A 22,378-nucleotide genomic window follows, 5' to 3' on the forward strand; every position below is an offset into this window, starting at 1 on the left:
ACACATTAGTGACGTGACGTGAGTGTATAGGCTGGTTGTTCTGAATTCAAACTGTGGTTTCTTCCTAAAACAGAAAACGCCTTCACTTAGCGTACATACACAGGGTGTTTGTATTGCTGATGTAGATCAGACTTGGAAAAACTGGTTCATGTGGTAGGTGTGTCCAGTTAGTGTTCACTTTAGTGTGACTGAATAGAGCATTAACTGCAAGCTGTGTGAATGTTTCTCTGGATTTACTTATCCCTTGATGGTTTCACACTTTTCTTCATTTCCTCATTGATGCCAGGATATAATGCAGTTGGAAGACAACATGGACCTCAACACAGAGGACTGATATACTGTAGAGGAAAGTGCTGCGAATGTGCAGTATGTACTGATGGAACCAGTGAGGTCTTTCTGCAGAGCATGTGAAGGATGTATTTCTCTGTCTCTGAACGTGGAGTAAAGTTAAATATTCTCATGTATGCTGGTAATGAGTGCATCATTATTTAAGAAATGAGTTTGTGCCTCATTAGCGCTGCCAGAGGCAAGACATGTGTATTTAGACTTTGATGTTTGGGCTCCAAGATAAATACAGGATATTTATTCAGGAATGCCTCGTGGGCATACAGTAGGCGGGGGATGTTGTAGCTGTCAGAGTTGCTTCTCTTTCCCTCTCCCTCCCTTTTTAGTTATGACTTTGCCCCTCTCTTCTCTGCCTGTTGCCTTTTTGCTGAAAAGAGGAGGGGCTGTCTAAGTAATCCAATACGTGCCCAATTCATGAATGTTACTGTAACTTGCTGAACTGCCCTGACAAGTGCAGGGGTTAAAACACATTAGCAGACCGAAGGTGTCAGCTCTGGCTGCATCTCTCTGTACAGCAGAAATCTGCTGCCTGTCCGGACGAGAGAAGTTTGTAAGGAAGGAAAAGGAAGAGAAAAAACTAACACTTCACTAAAAGAAAGAGGGGAAAACCTGGCACAGCTTCAAATGACTTCTTTGTAAGAATGATAGAAGAAGCTGTGGGCTCTCTGCCATTCAACATGTCTTTAGAGGAGAGTGCTGTGAGAGACATGGCTGAGAGTGAGATGGATCGCTCTGAGGGACGGGATGAGGTTGTACGGGGGCGCATTGCAAGCTTACCTCTGGATCCATTCCCACCCAGGGACTTCAGAGGGAAGTTTAAAAAGATGCGCCATAAGAAGAGGCCCACCATTCTTGAAAGTAGGTACTGCTTTGACTCTGTGAAGCTGTGATAATCACCTCAAGAATTCTGTTTTCAATCTGGGAGAAATGTGTGTTTTTTTTAAAAAATGTGGCGTAGAGCCTTTCAGCTACTACTACCATCACTTTGGGAAATACCTCACCTCCCTGTTGTATTTGTCACACTTACCTCGGAATCTGATGGCTTGTTAATAATGGAGTCAGACAGTGCCAAAGTACATTGCACTATTGTTGATATTGCGTAATTGAGCTCATTGTGGCAAATAAGCTGTTTATCTGACCTCACCAAAATGTCTATACGTCTTATGTCTTTAGAAAAATGAGCAACAATGAAACAGTAATGACTTCAATTAAAAAAGGACATTAAAGATCAGCATATTTCAGCGAAAAAGAGAAGAACATGAATAAACTAGGGGCGCCGGGGGCAGAGAGTGAGAGTAAGAGGGAGTCAAGTGTTGGAGCTTGATAACCTCAAAGATGGCTGAACTGGATAGACATACCTCACATTCCTAACCTTCATCAGAGCCTGGTAATGCTTTTAATAGGTGCTTAATGTGTCAGAGCCGCTGTCCACCTAATGCCTAATTAAGCAAAAATATTTACTATCTTTTTTGTAAGCAATGTGTTTCTAATTCATCTGTTACACATGTTGCTTTGAGACTGAACTGCTTGTGAAGCTGCCAATAAACAGACCTGCAAATCTGGTAATTATGGAAGTATCACTGAAGTAGTTTCCTGCTTAAGAAGTAACACTGATCCTACCCACTGAGCCAAAAAACTGTCAGTGCTTTCCGTCAAAATATTTGGCAGCAGTTATGCCGACATACAGATAAGATGTTCTGCCATAAACATTGTATTTGATTTTCTTCAGAGTGGCATTTATTTTCATGATATCCACTCCTCCAGTTATGATGACGTGTGATACAAACGATATAAACATCAAGATGTCTTCTCTGGCATATTCATTACAAATTCTTCTAATCTGCTCTGACAGTTTAGATATCTGTTCAGGCGTATAGTCTGCTTCATGGCTTTCTAGTACAGTCACCTCAAATCTTGCTGAGATACAGGCCAAGTAAACAAGTTGTAACTGCTTCTCAAAAAATAGGAAGTTCCTTCAGTCTGCCTATACTTTTTTCCTGTTTAGCAGCTTTGCCGAAAATAAATTTTTACAATTATTCAACGACGGAATTACATAACCGTTTGCCCTACAGAGGGCCTCTTACTGGACAGGTCAGGCAGAGGAGATTATAACTGAAGGATAAGTCAAGGAGGTAAACTATGTGTCTTCAGTGTTTAAAAAGTCCATTTGGACTTATCTCTGTTTGCTATTACCATAATAAGCCAAGCAATTGCCCATAATAAGTCAAATTTGCTCTGATTTGACTATCAAATTCATTATCGCTGTTTGTGTGGATTTTTGTACGGATCTAACACAGTGTGTGACGTACAGTAGATGTAATAGGTGAAGGATTACTTTCAAAACATGCACAGATCATATCTAAGAACAGTCACTTTGCAGAATCCTCAGCTTCATCAAAACATCATCTAGTCATTTACAGAGAAAGCTGATTGTAGAGTGCTTCTTTCCATTTTTCCTTTACATATCAGGAGAACCACATCTACACCTACACATTTTGAGTAATCAACATCAAATTTGGTACAGAACATCTCCGGAACAAGCCGGAAAAAGTTACCTTTTCTGATTTGTGATGTTCCATACAGGTTTGCTATCGTTGGCTCTCAAAGTTTGCTCAAATGCTGTGGGCATTGCTTTCAATTCAAAACATGTCTTATCTCCTGAATGGTTTGTGATATGATGTCTGAGTGGCCATAACACATCGGGTGTCATTTGGATAATCGTTTGCGCTGAAGAAGCATCATAAAGGAAGTAATCTCTGTCTGTGTATGAATGCATGTTTGACTGTACTTCGCATATTTCAAGCACAGTTCATCCAATCAACTTCACACTTGACATGTGTGCTTCTGAGGACCCAAGTGAGTACAGTGTCAAGTTTGAAGTCAATCGGATGAGCAGTTCTCGAAAACGCTTCAAACAGCACTTCAAGCGATTGGCCCGTTCCGAACATACATGCGCTTCAAACCGGCATGCCCCAAATAGGCACTGCAATAGTCTAGTTCAAATATTAATACAGGCTCATTGTATTATGGTGAGGAGGTGTTTGCTGCTAGGGCAAATATACTGAACATCTGAAGATTTATTCTGGCTTTAAAAAGCACACAGTCTATCATTGCTCAGGCTTATTGCTTAAAGCATTTCCACCAATAGGCCCGAGCAATAATAGATGCTTGCTCAAAGCATTTACACCACTATGTTATCCTAAGCTTTATTATTATTATTCAGCATACTTCTTCTGTACGTTTTTTAGTCGCCTCTAGCTGCTGCATTTTATCATACTTACTCACAGAGCTGGCTTCTGATTGGCTTTTACAGAGCTGGCCTCTGATTGGTTTCACTGAGCTGACTTCTGATTGGCTCTCACAGAGCTGGCCTCTGATTGGTTCGCACAGAGCTGGCCTCTGATTGGTTTGCACAATTTCAGCTTTTTTAATATTCTTTTCAAATTTTAATCTTTTTTATACTGTTGCACATATTCAGCTTTTTTAATATTATATTAAAATATTCAGTTTTTCATACTTTTGCACATATTCAACTTTTTAAATATTCCTTTCAGATATTAAGCTTCTTTTCAGTGTAGCTTCAGCATTTAAGCATTTCCACACATTTTCTGCAGGAAATGCATTTTTTTTAGTTCTTCTTATTCTACTTCTTCTGCCTAAAACTTCGATTCAATTAAAGTCTGACAGCGTTGCCAACACATGTGCAAAACATACACCAAAACGTGCGGAATGATTGTGAATGTTGTGCTATTATTTTTGTCAAAGATTTGCCAAGCCATTTCACGAAAATCGCCAAAAACAGCGCTTATTTTCCACATACAAAACAATGGGAAATCATTGTGGATTAAGCTCAAAACCACCCCTCTTTGGGGGCATAAGGATTTGCCATACTAACGCAGAAAACCTATTAGAAGTTTAAACAGGGCAGGATATTTGTGACTTATTTGGGCTGAATGGTCATTTTGATATCAAGCACGGTTTTCACCTAATCAGAGTTTTGGTTTTGTTACATTTTTACGCCGTTTAAGATTTTATAATGGTTGTGTATGTGGTGAAATGTTCACACCTAGAGTGTGTGACATCACAGCTAGAGTTTGGAGCAGCTGTAAGCAGCTGAAGCTTGATAACGAGCAGACCATTTAAAGAGCATCAGACTCAGGTGTGTTGGAGCAGAGAAACCTAAAACATACAGGGCAGTAGCTCTCCAGGAGCAGGATTGGACACATGGTCTATCATGTACTACTACAGCCTTTTTTTACTACTAATACTACTACTACTACTTCTAGCCAACTTTGCTTTTACTGCATTTGACCTTAGCATGGGGATGTGCACCAAGTATCAGAATGGGTAAAAGTCAAGCCCACAGTTAAAATTTCTTGCGGAATTTTCTAGTTATATTTAGGGTTGTTGTAGTTTTTCAGCATTTGTAGGCTGCATGTTTGTGGTAGTTTTATTTGTACCACCCCTTCTGGGTAAAAGCACTGTTATTGACGAGCGCAGCTATTCATTTTTGACTCTTGTCGACCAGACAAATTCTCCAAACATGAGCGTTCAGCGCAGAATAGACGCTCAAGGCCTAATCTTTAGTTTAAATACACAGTGATCTCATTGAGAAGAATAAAAAATTATTAAAAACACAATGCCCTCAGATTTTATGCAGATTTTTTTGCATCCACAATTGCGGATTTACTTTTTCCCCATCGACCAATCGATTGGGTGAGGAGTAGCTAGAACTTCAGTTGACCAAGATTTTCTTTTTGTTGACTACAACCCAACTTTACATAGCAAATATTTGTCCATTGCTATATAAATGTTCTAAATGTTGAGTATAACCCCTTTAATGTACTAGACACAGTATCAGTAGCAACCTCAAAGTTAGCCACATCGTGTCCACATACTGTCCCACTCAAGGTGTTTATTCTTGATATAATGTATTAGTCAATACACTCATGACATTACACTGTCAAAAACCAAGCATAAAAATGATGATAGCTTCCAATCATTACCCATTAATGCAAATTTCATAGGTTCTGTATTAGCATAACCAGAGGAGCTGTCCTGCAAAATGTGCACAATGTCACCAATCATGTCCTTCACATATTTGTAAAAGAAAGCTCTCTGACTCTTTTATGTGTCAGGAACAAGTTGGAAACCCTCATAAATGATAGCACAAGTCAAAACAGCACATTTTAAAGGTTTATTCAGTGATGCAACCAAAAAAAAGTATCTGCTGTGGGAGGAAGGGTGGGGTCATACACAAACAAAATGTGAGGAGCAGCCAGGCAGTACTGTATTGGGTACAGTCTGGACACCTGAGGCCCTGAAATGTGTATTTAACAAACACTGCAACTCTGTGATGGCTTCTCCATCAGTGTGAGAGTGTATTATGCAATGAAGGTCAAGTGGCTGTCGCTTGATGGACAGACAGAGTTCTGATAGGATTATACTAAGAGTGCTGAGGGGCAGTAGTGGAAGGGGGATTGGAGGATGTGTTTTATAGTCCATATGGTTTATAACATGCATCTGCTTTTCACATAAAATGTTGCGAAGATTTGATTGAAATGTTATACATATACTGGAAAAGCAACAATTTAGTCAGAGATTAATTGTCATCTCCTAAAGTTTTGTTATTTGATGCTAATATGCTGAAAGTATATATTTAGATATAGAAGTGTGTAAATAAAAATGTAGAATTGTTTTTGTTTATTTATAATTGTAATTTCTATATTTATATTTTAGTCATAATATTTACAGAAGGAATAAGAGACAAAATGTTGAAGCTGTTGACAAACAGGAACATTCACACAGGGACACCTGTGTGTAGATACTTTTAGGTAAACTGATCAATCAAGTAATCTATATGACAAAATAAGGGCTAGAATATTGGAAAATTAAAAAGAACAATTTGTCCCCAATGATAATAATTGTAATAAGAAAAGGGTGTAAAAAATTAAAGGGATGCACAATATTTGAGCAACTTTTTGTTTAAAAACTGTTTTTAAAGTTGGTGCAATTAAGACATAAAAGGGTTAAAAGCAGACAGTCAGCACGTGCTCCCATGCAGATCCCTTGTGTTCAGTTAATACCGCCTGCCTGCTGATCACTTCAGTGTCTTCTTTCCCCTGCTCTCCCAGATGTTCCCTGTTATGTGTCATGCTTCCCACGTTTATCGTCCCTCTCTCAGTGGTGGCGTCCTGTCAGATGCTCCCAGTCATGCTGAAAGACGCACAAGCTCAGCGCTGTCATCGTTATCAGGCCCTGCACGCAGACAAACAGTAGTTATTATTAACTGCACTCTGCTAAGAGGATTGCTTCCTGCACTCTCAGCCTCCGCGCAGTTATTTAAAGGGAGCTTGCATTGCCGCCCACTGACTGCCACAGCTTTAGAGAGAGGGAGAGAGAGAAAGAGAGAGAGAGAGATGTTGATAGAGTGTGAAGAGAAGGAGAGAGAGGGCTGATAGCCAAGGACAGGACACAAGAGGAGGAGTAAAGCTGTGCTAGTGCGTTTTCTCAGGGTCTCGTCAGCACAGCATTGTGTGCGTCACAGAGAGGTGACAGCAGGCGCTACCTGCTTGTCCCAGTTCAGCTGCTACTGCTGCTACTGGAGGGAATCCACAAGTAGAGGGGGGACACTCAACGGGAAGGAGAAGCCATGGCCAGCCAGCAGGACTCAGGCTTCTTTGAAATCAGCATCAAGTCCTTGCTAAAATCGTGGAGCGGCAGTGAGTAGCAGTTTGTCTCTTGTTGTTGTGGTTTTGTTCCTCAGCTGACAGAGCTGACTGACTAGCTGAGGCTGCAGCCCTACCGGGAACCTGACTTTATAGCTTCTTCTTCCTGTTGTGGTCAGTGACCGACCGGGATGTGCTATTGCTTGTTGCAGATTGAGCTGAGTGCCAGTTGCTGCAAACTGCTAAAAGCATCATACTTTTAGCAACAGAGCATCACACTCCAATAGATTTTCACTTGTCTCATAGCAACAGCCAGGTACAAATCTCTAAGCATCAAGCAAGAGTTTTTGACTAAGGACGTTGCTCATTCTACACACACAGTTTAACTATGTACTATACATTAAACACTGCTGATGGTAATTGAGCATCTTATTTCTGTTGCTTTTTTTTATATAATTCCAGTTATTTTACTTTAGTCTGTCTTTGGCAGAGTCTAAATAGCTCTAATTAAGTGCAAGGGCACAGTAATAGGATTAGTGGGGGTTCAGCTTGGTTGCATATTCTGTCCAGAGCTCACAGCTCCACTTCTTCCCATTGTGGCCCAAGAGGATGGGGTAGAATGCCCCATGTATCCAATCATGGCATAATTCTGTTTTATGTAAGACGTGAGAGGTGGGCTGTGAAGAAAAAAAAAACAGGGAAGAAGAGAAAAAGTCAGCTGTACCTCTAAGGTAGCGCGGTATCTATTGAATTGGAATGAAAAGAGACACCATAGAACATGCTGTCCTTGTCTACACTCTCAACATTGAGCCATCTCCTGATGATGTTGCATAATCCTCAGAGCAGGTCACTTTGCTGATAAAGGCACAGGCGCCCATTGTACTGTATCAGCAGCAACCCGCAACTGTGCATTTAACATTTGCATTAAATATGTGATCTCCTAATCTCATCTCTCTGATCTCATTTACCAGAGCTATTACGTAATAGATCACAAGATGGCAACAGAGGCAGCAAACTGTCTAAACAGAAAATACTAGGATTCCAGACAAATGAGTTGCTGATAAGGAAATTTAGAAATGTATATACATTATCTCTTAATTCTTGAATATAAAATAATGGATCAGGTTTTATTGAAAGTGCCTCAAACTAACAGGATGTGTTTCCCTGCTGTCTATCAGATACTGTTTGCCCAAGGTAAACAAAGTCAAGGTCCTTCAGACAGTGGTCTCTCATAAGTCAGTGTTTCCAGTTCTAATAAAACAGTGACAACCGGCAGCACAGAACTGGCATTGTGCAGTCTGGCGTTCAAACTGCCTGAAGGCTGGTCCACCATCAGCCAATGAGAGCAGGAGATGAGCTGCATTGAGCCGAGCACAGCGGTGCTCCTCTGATGAGCAATCAAACATGGTGTTATCCAGTGCAGTTGTTTCGATTAGGAAATGCTTAAGCGCTCAGTTTATGTCTAGTTAGTTTAGTTTTCTGTCACATTTGATCCAGTTTTAAAATAATTAATCTTCAATGTTTTGGCCTGGGGCATCTGTTTGCAGTACAATGCTTGTGCTCTATTTTTGAGGAGCTAAAAATAGTTTTTCAACAGTGAATGAAATTGCAGAAGTTATACACCGATGAATCCCTTCTGTTTAGCAGTAAGAGACAGATGTAGGCGTTTTTACGGGGACTTATATAAATGAAACGCTCTCTCAAAGCAGGCAGCAGTTTCCAGCATGATGTCAGCTGCTAAAACAGGGCTGATGGTCAATAGTTTGAGACTGACATTTTAATCTGCTTTTCACAGAGGTCTGTAATCACTCTCTCCACTCGACCACATTTTTTGCAGGACACTCAAACTGTGAACTTGTGATAATGTATTAGTATTAGGATGTTTTGCTCCATTTGCTCCAGCTGTTGCCTCCTCTTTTGATAAATGTTGCAGAAAAAGTAGTTCAGCTTTAACACCAGACAGCATTCCAGGATCCAAAATGAAGTCATAGATTAAATGTCAGCTCGAGTGATTTATTCTGTTTTATTTTAATATGGAATATTATGGTGTGGCACATCTGGTTAACAGGGACTTGGTTGTTTCATCCGACCTATAACTTTATGATCTAAACCAGACGACAACATTTTCCCGCTTATTACGTGACATGACGCAAACTTTTTTATTAACACCAACTTTTGGTGGAGCACCCCAGGAACAGTGTCCCTTTATATCCAGCCTAGAAATAGGACATATAAATACTGTACAGTAGTGGGTGTGAAAGCCTGTATTGCCCACTACTCTCTCACAGAAATGCAGAGTCAATGTTTCTCACAGCAGCTGGACAAAGTGCTCCCAATGGTCTATGTTGACATTGGAATTTCTGGTTCAGTTAAGGAGGTCAGTGGTATCTAAATATCCACCCACTCTGTTCACAAATGACTGCCAGAGTGGTTGTTTACTCAGCGGGACAGTCTCTGTGGATGCATATAGTGAATTGTATTCTTTGAACATGCGTGTATGCGTGCATCAGTATGTGCGAGAGAGACACTTGTTAGCCTGTTTGCATTGTCCTCTCGGGAGCACCACCATGCTCAGGGTGTTTCCAGCATGGCGATGATGTAATGCACACTGTGCCCGAGCTCCTTGTTTGCAGAGTCACATGTCGCGTCTGAGTCTTCGTACACCACTCGGAGAAACAGACAGGGCTTGATATGGACACTGGTTGCTTTCTTCAACTCCCATTTCCAGTTTAAGTAATTGATATTGGAGAATTTAGATAAAATTATATGTTGATTTAATTGTAATAGATGAGTAGTGCCCTGTAAAATGTTTGTTGTGTTTGCATTCAGGCTCTGTTGCTGGGAAGTTAACTAAAATCTGATATTTTACTGATTTGAGGTAATGACAAGAGTGCTTGAAAAAGACTAAAGTGAAGCGTGCCAAAGCAGTGCCTGATCAACAACAGTGTTTACACTCTGGTGGTCTGTCCCTTGTGCTTAAGGATGGTGAAGGAAAGGGGAGGGCTGCTCTGTCAGTATAGTGTGTACCCCGGGATAAATATAGTCACACAACTATGCCACCATAGCATGTTGGACCTCATCACTGTGCTGTGCCTCTGCTAAAAATTCCTGTCTGACCTTCACTCTTGGAAGGCACCGGTTGGTCACAAGGCTAGAGGAAGCCATAGCAAAAACAGCTCTGAGAGCGAGAGAGAGAGAGAGAGAGAGAGAGAGAGAGGGATTGCGTGGTCTTCCGAACGAAACACTACTCCCACTTTTTAAAACACACCCGTCATTTGCTCTGTGCACAATGGAAATTATGTCCAGCAGGACAGTGCCAGGCTGACGCAAGAGATGGACGTTGGTGGATTTTATTAGCAAACATTTGTCTTGATTCAGGACAACCCTGGATACCATATCCTCCTTCCCCACTATGGACGGGACGGCTGTGTGCTGGAGCAAGGCCAGTGTCATCAGCTTCATCAAGGGCCTGGGTAGGTGCTGAGTTGCCACAAGTGAGGGAAGCATGTTCTGAAAGCCATACGAGCTCGTCACACATGCTGGGCATTTCTCAAAAGATATCCAAGCGCTTCATGTCCTGAAAAAAAAAGACCTGGAGAAAAAGGCTTGTTTACTGGCTCCACAGCTTTCTACAGCTTATCTTCTGCTCCGCACAACATATGCTGATTTGTTTTTCCTGTTATTTTCTGTGCATTTGTTTGCATTTTCCTTCATCTACCTGTGAAGAGGTTTTGAGTAAAGCAGTTAGGTCATTTAGCAGAGCTGTTTTTATCCTCTCAACATTTGTTCTGCAAGAAAATTGATGTTCCTGCTTTTGATTCTTTTTGACATACTTCTGGCATACTGATGTCTGATTTCTTTGTGTAATACATCCTGTAGGTTGTTGGGCTTCATGAATATAAATTATATATATACTATACATGCAAGGTTCTGCATGTGTTGTGCATAAACATGATGCACAGGCGTACAGTACACTGATTTGACACTAATTAACAATACAGACACATTCATTTAATTGCACTTTGCATAAACATGTGTTTTCATATACTATGCTCTGTCTTAGTAAGATCTAACAAAAGTAGTTTTTAACAAGGATTTTAAACTGTTTTGATCCATAATTTAACAAGCAAAGACAACACAACTCACACTGACCACAAAGTCAAGCATGCACATGAACATGCACATGCACATGCACATACACACACACACCCACACACACACACACACACACACACACACACACACACGCACAGAATGCAGTAGATGTAGGAAATGTAGTGCTCATTGTGAGGCAGTCAGTGTCTTCTGTCCTCTCTGAACACACATCAAATGTATAGCAATTTGTGAGGTGAACATGCATTAAGGGGTTGTACAGTTTCTCACAGTTCTAATGAGATGAGTTTGTATGCGGTTCTTTACTATATATAGCGCTTTTGTGTCTGGAAGCAGCTGAATGTAACATTGAGGTAACATTTTAACTCGTCTGTGTTAGTTTGTGGGGTTTTATGGCCTAAGCCAAGCCATCCGTAATTAAACATGGGCTACATCATAACACTGGCTGAATGATGGTCACATGCACAGCATTTTTGCTTCCCTCAAAGGGCAATGACATCTTTGATACAAAATGAAAACACCAGGTGCCGTGGTGTTTTCATTTCCATATGCGTTCTGTTCACTGTAGCAGTAGGAAAGAAAAAGCAGACTCAGGGCAAGCCATTGCCCTTTGGACAGTCTCCCTCAGGAATGTTCAACATGTTGGGAACTTTATGTCCATGTTTGGAAGATCCTCAGTAATACTCTATTCGGTCATCTCTCTTTGTAAACAGATCTGTGGCTGACCCTGTTCTACTCATTTGTGATTCAGTTGGTAATGCTTGACCTAACAAAATTGTTCATCTTGTGCTTCTTGTGACGTTTCCTCAGCCTCGCCCGTGGGGAACGGATACAGTAAACCCCCCATCACTCCAGTCTGCTGTCCTCAGGGAGAGAAGGGTCCCCCGACCATGATGCCCATCAGCATTGACCCGGAGAGCAAGCCGGGCGAGTATATTCTCAAAAGCCTGTTCGTCAACTTCACCACCATGTCAGAGCGCAAGATTCGCATCATCATGGCTGAGCCGCTGGTGAGTGGGCAGAGAGTGACAGACTGAAGGGCTACTGCTCTTTGTTTTTGTTGCTCTTTGTAAAGCTGTGTGGAGATTATCTCATGTGTTTTGCTTCAGAAGTTGAGACAATTAAAAAATAGGCTGTTGTTATTATCAGGGGGGAGTGAGGTCATGACATTGCTGCTCTGTAACAGGCCTCCTAACCTGTTTTGCCAGTGCATTTTGCAGCTGCTGCTCCAAGGTTGCATGACTATGAGTTAATAATTAGAGCTTGAGTAAAGTTGTTACAGATTGTTCAATTTGAATCATTTCAGAGGCTGGCAAAACTGTATCTAATTATACTGTTAGAAAAAAAAGTCCCCAAAATAAGCTTTTTTTTGTCTGAGAATTTAGGTTTTTTTATTCTTGTTGGCTGCCCTGTCAATCATCTCCTGACCCCTTGTGTGTGTCCTGACCCCCAGGTGATTAACCACTGTAACCATGTCACACAGGAAGACTGATATCCAGGCCGGCACTAGCGGATTTGACAGTAATGAATTATAAACAGTGGTGAAAGAAGTATTTAAATCATTTACTTAAGTAAAAGTACTGGTACAACAGTTTTAAATGTACTCCAGTACAAGTTAAAGTAATCAAAATCCTACTGTAAGTAAAAGTGCTCATTCTGCAGAAAAATGTCCTCTTTGACTGATATATTATTTATACATTACGATATTTGATATTTATTACCAATGCATTAATGCACATTGAGATGGATTTAGTTTGAACTACCCAATGTACATATTGATGGTTTAGTACTAACAGTACTACAGTTTGTTGGCCGCCTTTTAAAGACTCACAAGATAAATGTGAGAAATGTGTCGTGGGATGAAAAACGGGAGAGAAGAATAAAAAAAAAATGCTACACTAATTTGTGTGCATCTTCAGACTTTTTTTTTTTTATTACTCTTTTGGCCTATAAAAGTTATTTAAATCAACCCGTTCTGAAGGGAAATCACTCTTTGGCGAAACTGCTACTACAACATCTGAAATGTGACGAAGGTCCCCAAACAGACACTTTGTTTCATAAGACTGGATAGTTTATTTTATAACAATCTGTTGTATTTTATTATCTTATCATACTCATACATGTTTTAACCTGATTTATGATAAATGTATAATATACTGATACATGATGTATAACAACAAGCAGCCTGACTCCCACTACTGAAGCCCATAACAGTTAAACTTAACAGTGATGTATTACTGTCAAGACCTTGGGCATGCAACTGACTCTCACACACACAAAAGTGGATATGTTAACTACCTTGTCATGTTTACTTGCTGTCAGCTGCATAATGCAGGAAGCTGCCTGGGGCCAAATGTGGAATTTTTAGCCAGCTTCATTGTGCATGCTTCTGTGTTGGAATTGAAGTTATAGTCATGTCCTCTGTATTGTCCTCTTTTATAGTTAAAAAATCTTTTGAGCTGTGCATACAGAAATTCAAAACAGTTTTGAAAAGTTGTAACTTTCACAGTAATCAGAGGGATCGTGAAAATGAATCTAAAAAGTAAAAATCTAATAAAATAGGAATAATAATAATAATATTTGAAACATCTCAATTTAATCTTTATTAGACAGGAAAATTAAAAGCTTTACTTTGTTTATTTAGTGTAAAAAAAGCTGCTGTTTATAGTTTCTACAAACTTGCTGTGGGATGTTATTATAAACCTCACGTCACTGTTTAGTACAACAGTGCTGTAACTAGCAATATACTGCTGACTTTTCTTTAGATTAATCAATCAATTGTTAGTAGCCTATATGAAATGTTAAAAAATGCCCATCACAACTTTGCAGAGTTGGAGGTGACATCTTCAAATGTCTGCTACATAACAACAATTAAATAGACACTGCTGTGAGGCTTTCAGGTAACTGTCAAAAGCCTGATATTTTGATTAGGAAAGTACTTCAGGCTTGAATATTAACCATTAAATCATTTAATAATTTTGATTTGGAACTGACAGGAAGCATCCTAGGGACAAATTGTGGAATTCTTAGCCATTGACTGTCTAATGAGCATTTCTGCAAAGAAACATTTGTCCGATCGGTAAGGCCAACAACAGCTGTCATAAATAATTCTGTTCACAGACAGTCGGGCAGACAGGGAAGAGCCAGTGCACACTCACCACCTGCTCCCAGAACCACATTAGTATCATACAAGTGCTGCTGAAAGTCAATGAAAAATGACCAACTGATCCATATTACTAAGAAAAGCCTCAGACAGCTTTATGTCCTAAGACACTGTAGCATTGTTACCACAAATATTTATCCTCTGTTTCACCCTGACCTATGGGACACAGTTGCTAAAAAAAATTAAAAACAGTGCTACCCACCTCTGCAGATCACAGGGGTGGTCTATATACTATTTACAATCATTTTATGCAGGTTGTACACGTCTGATATACTGTCAGTTTACTTGTGGCTGCGGTGGCAGTCTACAGTTTTAGGGACTGTGATTTATAGGAAGCTGTTAGTCCGCAGGGAAGTGTTAATTACCACAGGGAAAGTGTGCACCCCCTCGTTTCAGTGCAACTCCCTCTACAGGACTGCAGGGAGGATGTGTCTCTCGTTGTTTTTCCTCTCAGTGGAGAATTAGATGAGTAATTTGTTTTAGCCTTGCTTGTAGTTATTGGCATACAATTGTCCCTGCTGCTCATCTTCATCATTCAGTTGAATTTGTATGTGTCATGTTCAACAATCTGTAGTCAGTATTAGTTCATCGAACACAAAATAAAATACAAGGAATTTAGTACACCAAAATGCTGTAAATATGTTAGACAATTGAATTCAAACAGAGCTGCTGTATCAGTCCTTTAAAGCCTGCCAATGCAAGAGACATCGACTTTTCTGTCATTATAGCACAGATGGGCTCCTCAGATACAAGCATTTGTCCAAAAACTAAAAAGTTCATCAGCGCATGTGGCTTAGCTGGCGTTCCAGCTGCAAGAGAGAGAGAGTGAGAAAGCGACATTCCCATCAGCCCACGCAAAGTCAATGTCGGACTCATTAGACAGTTGGCTGTTTTGGATTAATCATCAAATAAGTGATGTGTTGTGATTTGCTGTCAGGTCAACGAAACAGTAGAGGGGGGAATCTGGCAGAGTAGCAAGAAAGTAGAGGAAAGCAGATGCTTCGATTTTTGCAAGGATAGCTCAGGTGATGTTTGTGAGTAAAGTCTGAATGTAAACACTTTTAGATAGCGTCGCCTGTTAAAGCTGCGTTAAATATCTTTTAAAAAAAACTAAAATTAAACCTTTGCAATAATTGTTTATTAATTCAACTTCATTTTAATTTGTTCCAAGAAGGCAATGTGTTTAATGTAAACAAAAATGAAACCACATAGCTCTTAGCATAAACCTTGAATGTGTGTCATTGAAGCTATGTAGCCAATTCATAAACACTAGTCAATCTGTTCTATGTTTTTATTTGTTTTCATATACCGTGACTATTAAGACTGTGACACACACCTTAATTAGTGGCAAAATGTGAGTGAAATCGTTTTTAAAAATGGGCTGTGGCAATCATATTTTTTGTAATTAACGCTAATTTATGGACCTTTGTTTAGTGGTTGTTCAGTGTACTGACGATTTTCTATAAATATTAATAATCAATTTCAAGCACTCTCTTAAATTGACTTAAAAACCAAGGACTGCTTCAGTGAACCAATATTTTAAGACCAAAAAAGTGAATCAGATATTGAAATGTTTAAAGAAGTTGAGAAGTTTATGTTTTATTCTACTGTTTTTTTTATATTCACCATCCTGGTTAGCAGTTCTTAAAGTTATAGTTCAGATTTTTTGACGTGTGGTTGTATTGGTTGGCACTCCCCCAGCTTGAAGAACAAGCTGGGAGACTGCTACAGAAGCTAAGCAATGTACTGTTGTTGACAAGGGGCAGCAGCTAGATTATTTTAGTCACCTAAAAAAGGCAAACCTAAAGAAATCAATATCATCTTAAGGGTATGCTATATTAAAAATATTTCAGTTTTATGCTCTTGTCAAAGCCACCAGACTCCACAGACACTGTCTCTCCTCACAGAAAGAGGTAAGATTTTCCTAGCAGAAAGAACACGGGAGTTGCTGGTATACCCCTGCCTCAATTGGTTTGTTTGTGTCATTGTGTGACTTTGGTGTTTTACAGGGTAAGGAACTAACAATTAAACTAATTAACTGATCAAGGCAGTAGTAGACCAGCAACTCCCTGTTCTGCGAGATAAAGTTACTGATTTTGTCAAAGGAGTCTGGTGGTTTTGATGAGAGCATGGATAACTGCTTCAGTACCCCTGTGTAAACTTAAACAGAGCTGTTTGACAGCAAGGTAAAGTGATGAGAATCAAAATATCATACACCTAATCTGATACTGATTTGTTCAGACGGCAACATTTGTTTGATCATATTCACTGAAGCCGACATTATGCTCCAATAGAACAACATAAATCATCCGTTTTTAGAAAAAAAATGTGGCGCTACGTGCACGTAGAGCCTGTTGTTTGTTTTGCAAAAATAGACAGCGCCCGTGTCATCCTATCCACTCAGCTCAGTTCACAGTTCTTGCACACGCCACGGATGCCCCCTTCCCCGCTAGCGCATGTTACAATATCACAGGTACAACGCCTCAAGCAAGGCATATGCTAAATGACATTTGCAGTTGCTATCTTTGAGTGTGTTAGCCAGCCTACATCCATGTAGCATGTACCCCATGCCGTTTATTGATGAGCGAAGACATGGACAACGCTTGCACAGGAATCTGGTGCTCATTGACGAGCACTGGATTGGAGAGCGCGGAGCGGCGAGGAGGAGCTCGGTGATAGAGGGGTAGGGGCGTGAGAGTTGTAAACATTCAAAATTTGACTGAGTCAACTCAATCTGCAAGATTTGCCGACTGCAGCTTTAAGGTGGTTCAACTTTGTTTTTGATGCTGGCCCCATCCACAGCAGTATATTGCTAAGTTTTCTAACAGTACTCCTGCCTACTTCTTTGTGTCGACTGCCTTCTAACAAAGAATACACTGATAATGGATAAGAACCCCACGAAAAAAAAAATCTGAACTATGCCTTTAATATTTCAGCAATTTGCACTTCAGCCTTCATTTACTAACAGATAGGATGTGCGTCTAATGTGCTTCTATGAAGAAGTCAGGAGCAGGACTGTGTTTGACCCAAATCCTTCATTTAAGCCTTTATCTCAGATGATGGAGGACTGTAATAATGGGAGTTGTCATGAATGTTCCATCTGTAATATCTGCCCCTGCCTGCTCATGCCTGGCATCAGACTGATTGATGGCTCTCTCATTAGCTGGGCTTTAATGAGTCTCCGTTCAAAAATAATCCACACAGTCTTAAGGACAAGGTGGATAGAGTTACAAGCTTCAGACCAAACTTCAGAGAACTTTGCCAATTTGACATTGCGCAAATAATAACACCCACACAAGTTGTAAAATGACTCCTTTTTTTCTGTTTTCAGGAAAAGCCTTTAACAAAGTCACTGCAGAGGGGAGAAGATCCTCAGTTTGACCAAGTAAGTGTTTCGAAATGCTGATAACATTAGCTGTTAGCAAAGAAAGGGATCTGAAAGTGATGTATTCATTTCACCATAGGATAAAAGGATGAGATTACATTTTGTGGTTGTATTTTTAGCTTCAAATGTTTTACAGTATAACCTGCGAGTTATACAAATGAACAACATTTAACTGTTTTGCCTCTCTCTACCTAAGCAAGTCAGTTTTTAAATACTACTACAGTATGAAGCAATGCAACATAAAAGAGCTGTTGGGTGAAAGCCCTGCTCACATCTCAAAAGGTCTTTTAGATCCAGTCAAGGGCAGGAGTGTTTACCTTGAGAGCTGCCACTGGCTCTACACTAGGTGTGTCCAGCAGGTTTGTGGCTCTACAGAGAAGGCCCTTTCACAGCCACAGAGGTGTGTTTGTGCTGCTGCGTGAGGCCATTCACCAGCCACACAGAGGCAGGATTCTTCTCCTGGCTTGTGCTGAATGAAGGGTTTGCTGTGTTCCCAAGCCCGTCCAGACTTTCCTCCCTTCCTGTGTGCCCGGCCCATCCCACCCGTTCCTTCCTTTCCCTCTCCCTCCCCCCAAGACTGTGAGAGGCTGCCCCATGGGCACCTTGTCTCTCTGCATAGTCCCAATGAGGACCAGCTCACCCTTCAATCTCATCTTATTCCATTAATGTAGCTTTGCTTTTAAGGTCCCTCATGTCCCCCAACTCCTTTTAATTTTCAAATGAAGGATATATAATGAAACATAATTGCATTATTTGGAATTTTGTTTTTAAATCGCTATACACATAAACAAAGGAAACACTGATTGCTATCTCCTACTTTGGTATGTTAAGTGCTGAAAACAAACATGCATTTGCACAACGTCTTCTTCTTCCAGCTGATAAGCACCATGAGCTCTTTGGCTGAGTACTGTCTCCCCTCCATCCTGCGTACGTTGTTTGACTGGTACAAAAGACAAAATGGACTCGAAGAGGAGTTGCACGAGTACCGGCCAAGAGCCAACACCAAGTCGAAAAAGTGAGAATCATTCAATTGATTTCTGCATGCAACAAAATGTTACTTATAGGAAATGGAAAGGAATGGGTATACTGTGTGATAGTAGCAAACCTGTTGCTCTTGTTTTTTTTTCTCTCTAACAGCGATGAGCAGCAGAGAGATTATCTACTTGAAAGAAGGGATTTGGCCATTGACTTCATCTTCTCTCTTGTACTTATAGAAGTTTTGAAACAGGTGACTTGGTTCTGTTGTTCACAGAAGTTGATTTGTTTATGTTATTATAGTCTAGGATAGTTTTGTTCTTTTGAATGTTGTATGGGGTACTTATCAATAGTAACTGTATTACCTACAGTAGATGGCAGTTGGCACGCCCCCAGTCTTAGAGAAACAGGCCAGAGGACGAGACACGGATGCTAAGCAACGTACTATTGTGAATGGGGGCAGCAGCTTTATGTATTTCAGCCACCTATTTCCACAGGTTTACCGTGCCGTCACACAGCCCAGTTCAAGTTTATGCAAGGAAACTGAAGTTGTTCTATGCTTTCGTAAATGCCACCAGACTCCATTGACAAAAAAAACACATTTTTCCTCACAGTACTCAAGGGCTGCTGGTCCACTGCTGCCCTTGATTGGGTCGTTTATTTGTGTTATTATGTGACTTTGGTGTTTTAAAGTAATTAACAAAACTAACCGATCTTGGCAGCGGTGGACCAGCAATTAACACTTAAAGTGATACTGATGTTTTAGGTGATTTGTTTGTTAGGTGGCTAAAATAGGTTTAGCTGCTGCCTCTTTACACAGTAGTACATTTAAGCGACAGTGCTGGTACTCCTGTCTGCTTCTCCAAACTGGGAGTGAGCAAACCATCATCTGCTGTTGGATATTCACTGACTATGGATAAGTACCTCATGCAACCCCAATTCAAAAAATCCAAACTAACCATTTAAGTAGAGCTGTTAAGAGGTACTACTACTGAAAAAAGAAACTTATCATGACCGTTGTTCTTGAACACTGCTATTGTGTCTCTTAATTCTTGAATAGATGCCGCTCCACCCGGTCCTTGACAGTTTGGTCAATGACGTCATTAACTTAGCCTTCAAGCACTTTAGATACAAAGAGGGGTAGGCTCCTATTTTTTCCAGAACTGTTCCTGTTTTCTTTCAGTTTTAAGTTTCTCTAAGGTTTTTTTTTTGTGTGTTGTAATGTTGTGTTTCCTACAGGTATCATGGTCCTAACACTGGCAACATGCACACTGTAGCAGACCTCTATGCTGAAATCATAGGAGTATTAGCCCAGTCCAAGTAAGTAGCATACACAGAACTATTATTGTATAATTGCATACCTCCCCCACCCCCCAATTCCTCTTCATTGTCTTGTAAATCTTTATTCTCCGCTCTGTTGAGCTTTGGTGCCATGCCACATCATAATGGTGTGTTACCATTCCTTATGCCTTTCTGCAAAACATCTCTTGGTTCAAGAGACTGGAACAGACTGTGGGAATGACACACTTTTGGACAGGTCCCCTTCACACCAAACTAGGACTGGAAATTGATGTCTGTTTAGTTGAAGTTTTCAGATCATTGCAGCAAGGAACAAACCCTTAAAATAGAGATATGGTTGGTGCGCACACTGCATTCCTCCTTTCCAAAGTGAGCTCTGCTCAATTTCCTGCAGGAGATACTTTGCTGAGAGGCTTTTATAGAGATCTCTTCTTTATCTGAGGTCAAGAAAGAAAGAAAAAGGTCAATAATCTTAATGTGAACTGAAATTATTCAGGTTCAACTCATAGTTGTATTTGGAGTATCAGCATAGATATCTTGGCTGTTTTGAATTTTAATTTTACATGTGGTTTCTCTAGGTATGTGTCTGTAGTAATAAGATACCATTTCACCTGACATGATTAAGATGGAGGGACAGCTGCATTCAGTTTCTTATGAGTAAAGTACCAGAAACCAGGGAAAAGGTTAAGAGATGCTCAAAGTGAGCTCCCATGATGAATTATCTTCTAAGTTTAGACCGGCTGAAGAATCCCATCTCTGGTTCAATTTGGGCAAGGGATCAGGTGCTAGGCAAGGAGTTCATCTTGGGTCACAGAGTCTGCATTGTGTGGGTAAGATGAGGGGATGATATTTTTGGGAGGCGTGCTCCTTGTATATTGTCTGTATATATTATCTCTGTGTCATGACTGAAGTGGAGGAACTTTTTTGTGGAAGTGCTGATTTGGGTTTTGTCTGACTGAGCTCCACTGGCAAGTCTTTATATAGAGTCTCAAATACATTTTTTTCTCTCTCTCAGGTTTCCAGCTGTGAAGAAGAAGTTTATGACTGAGCTAAAGGAGCTGCGGCAGAAAGAGCAGAGTCCTTATGTAGTCCAGAGTACTATAAGCCTCATCATGGGGGTCAAGTTCTTCCGAATTAAGATGTATCCTGTCGAGGATTTTGAAGCCTCTTTTCAGTTCATGCAGGTACAACAGTCTTCTTTTATCAATATTATCAAACAGATGGCTCAAATCAAGCAATCTGAATGGAGGTTAGAATTGTTATAAGCCATATACCTCGGCTATGACGTCAAATTCCTTGTCACAATTCTATATCACTCCGCTTTCATCTTTTTATACAGTGTAGGAACTTAAACATAAACTTGCAGAAGATTTCAACATGTTTAAAAAGTAATTGGTTAGTCTTATTTAGTACAAAATATTTATAAAGTAATTTTGTAGTCTTATTTAGTGGGTGACACTACACTACATGTTCATGGACATAGTAGCTAAATCTGTCCACAGAAAAAATATTTTTTTCAGCAGTTATAACAGGATTGAGAATTGAATGAAATTACTACTAGTATGCCAGAAAGAAAATTTATGCATGAACATTATCTAGTTGTTCCTAATACATACTGTATGTCAAATGCAGTATGCCAGAACCTATTGCAGCATGCAAGCTGTGCAGATTTCTCTCTGGATTGAGGGTTTTGATACTTAGGTTCTTATATAGCACCTGAACCTGCTTTATAGTACAATAAATATGGGACCTTTAAAACGTGACCCAAATACAGGCTTATATGACCATGGTTTAAAAAATTGTACAAAAGATTCTCAGGATTGTAAGCATCTTCTGACCTTTGACCTTGGCTATGTTTCCTATTAGCTTTACCATGCAGCTTTTAGAACATTCAGTTTTGACCTTAGACTACATGTCTGTGTATCCCTTGGGTAAACACTATACATGTATAGTAGATTTAAAGTGGTATTAGTTTGTATTCCATGTTAAACCATTTACTACTCTCTTTTCTACAGGAGTGCGCCCAATATTTCCTGGAAGTCAAGGACAAGGACATTAAGCATGCCTTGGCTGGTCTCTTTGTTGAAATCTTGGTTCCTGTTGCAGCGGTAAGTTGCTTTTCTTCCTATAGTGTGTGTTGCACACATTACACAATATTAAATTGCTCGGGAGAGGACTGTGTCTTGTCATGTGACCGTGTGTGATCTTGCTCTAGGCCGTGAAGAATGAAGTGAACGTACCCTGCCTGAGGAACTTTGTGGACAGCTTGTACGATACAACCCTGGACTTGTCCTCCAGAAAGAAGCACTCGCTGGTTAGTTAATGGTCAGAAAACAAACTGACACTGACTGCTGGCGATGTTAGTTTTTATTCACCTCTGTTTTTTCTCCAGCACCCTCTGCTGCATGCTTAAATTGCCTGGATGCCTGT

The 22,378-nt window shown here is 40.2% G+C and overlaps 1 protein-coding gene across 7 annotated transcripts in view; it reads left to right on the forward strand.

Moving 5' to 3' along the window:
• The first annotated feature begins 292 nt into the window (after positions 1–292).
• frya (furry homolog a) overlaps positions 293–22,378 on the forward strand; it is a 52,222-nt gene continuing 30,136 nt past the window's right edge. For 2 of the 7 annotated variants that reach the window (XR_014593214.1, XM_083914272.1), the window contains exons 1-10: positions 293–1,203; positions 11,937–12,136; positions 17,621–17,674; positions 18,550–18,689; positions 18,812–18,902; positions 19,710–19,789; positions 19,889–19,969; positions 20,964–21,132; positions 21,964–22,056; positions 22,164–22,262. Coding sequence is in view for 6 of the 7 variants with exons in the window: in XM_083914272.1 (XP_083770398.1) it covers positions 987–1,203; positions 11,937–12,136; positions 17,621–17,674; positions 18,550–18,689; positions 18,812–18,902; positions 19,710–19,789; positions 19,889–19,969; positions 20,964–21,132; positions 21,964–22,056; positions 22,164–22,262 (1,224 nt within the window). In the remaining variant the exon portion in view is untranslated. Of the gene's footprint in view, positions 1,204–6,895; positions 7,068–10,261; positions 10,487–11,936; positions 12,137–17,620; positions 17,675–18,549; positions 18,690–18,811; positions 18,903–19,709; positions 19,790–19,888; positions 19,970–20,963; positions 21,133–21,963; positions 22,057–22,163; positions 22,263–22,378 lie in introns of those variants that run through there. The other 5 variants (XM_083914267.1, XM_083914268.1, XM_083914269.1 and 2 more) reach the window with 3 other exon arrangements.

This window comes from Echiichthys vipera (assembly GCF_963691815.1).
Source record: "Echiichthys vipera genome assembly, chromosome: 5".
In the NCBI taxonomy this organism is placed as follows: Eukaryota; Metazoa; Chordata; class Actinopteri; order Perciformes; family Trachinidae; genus Echiichthys; species Echiichthys vipera.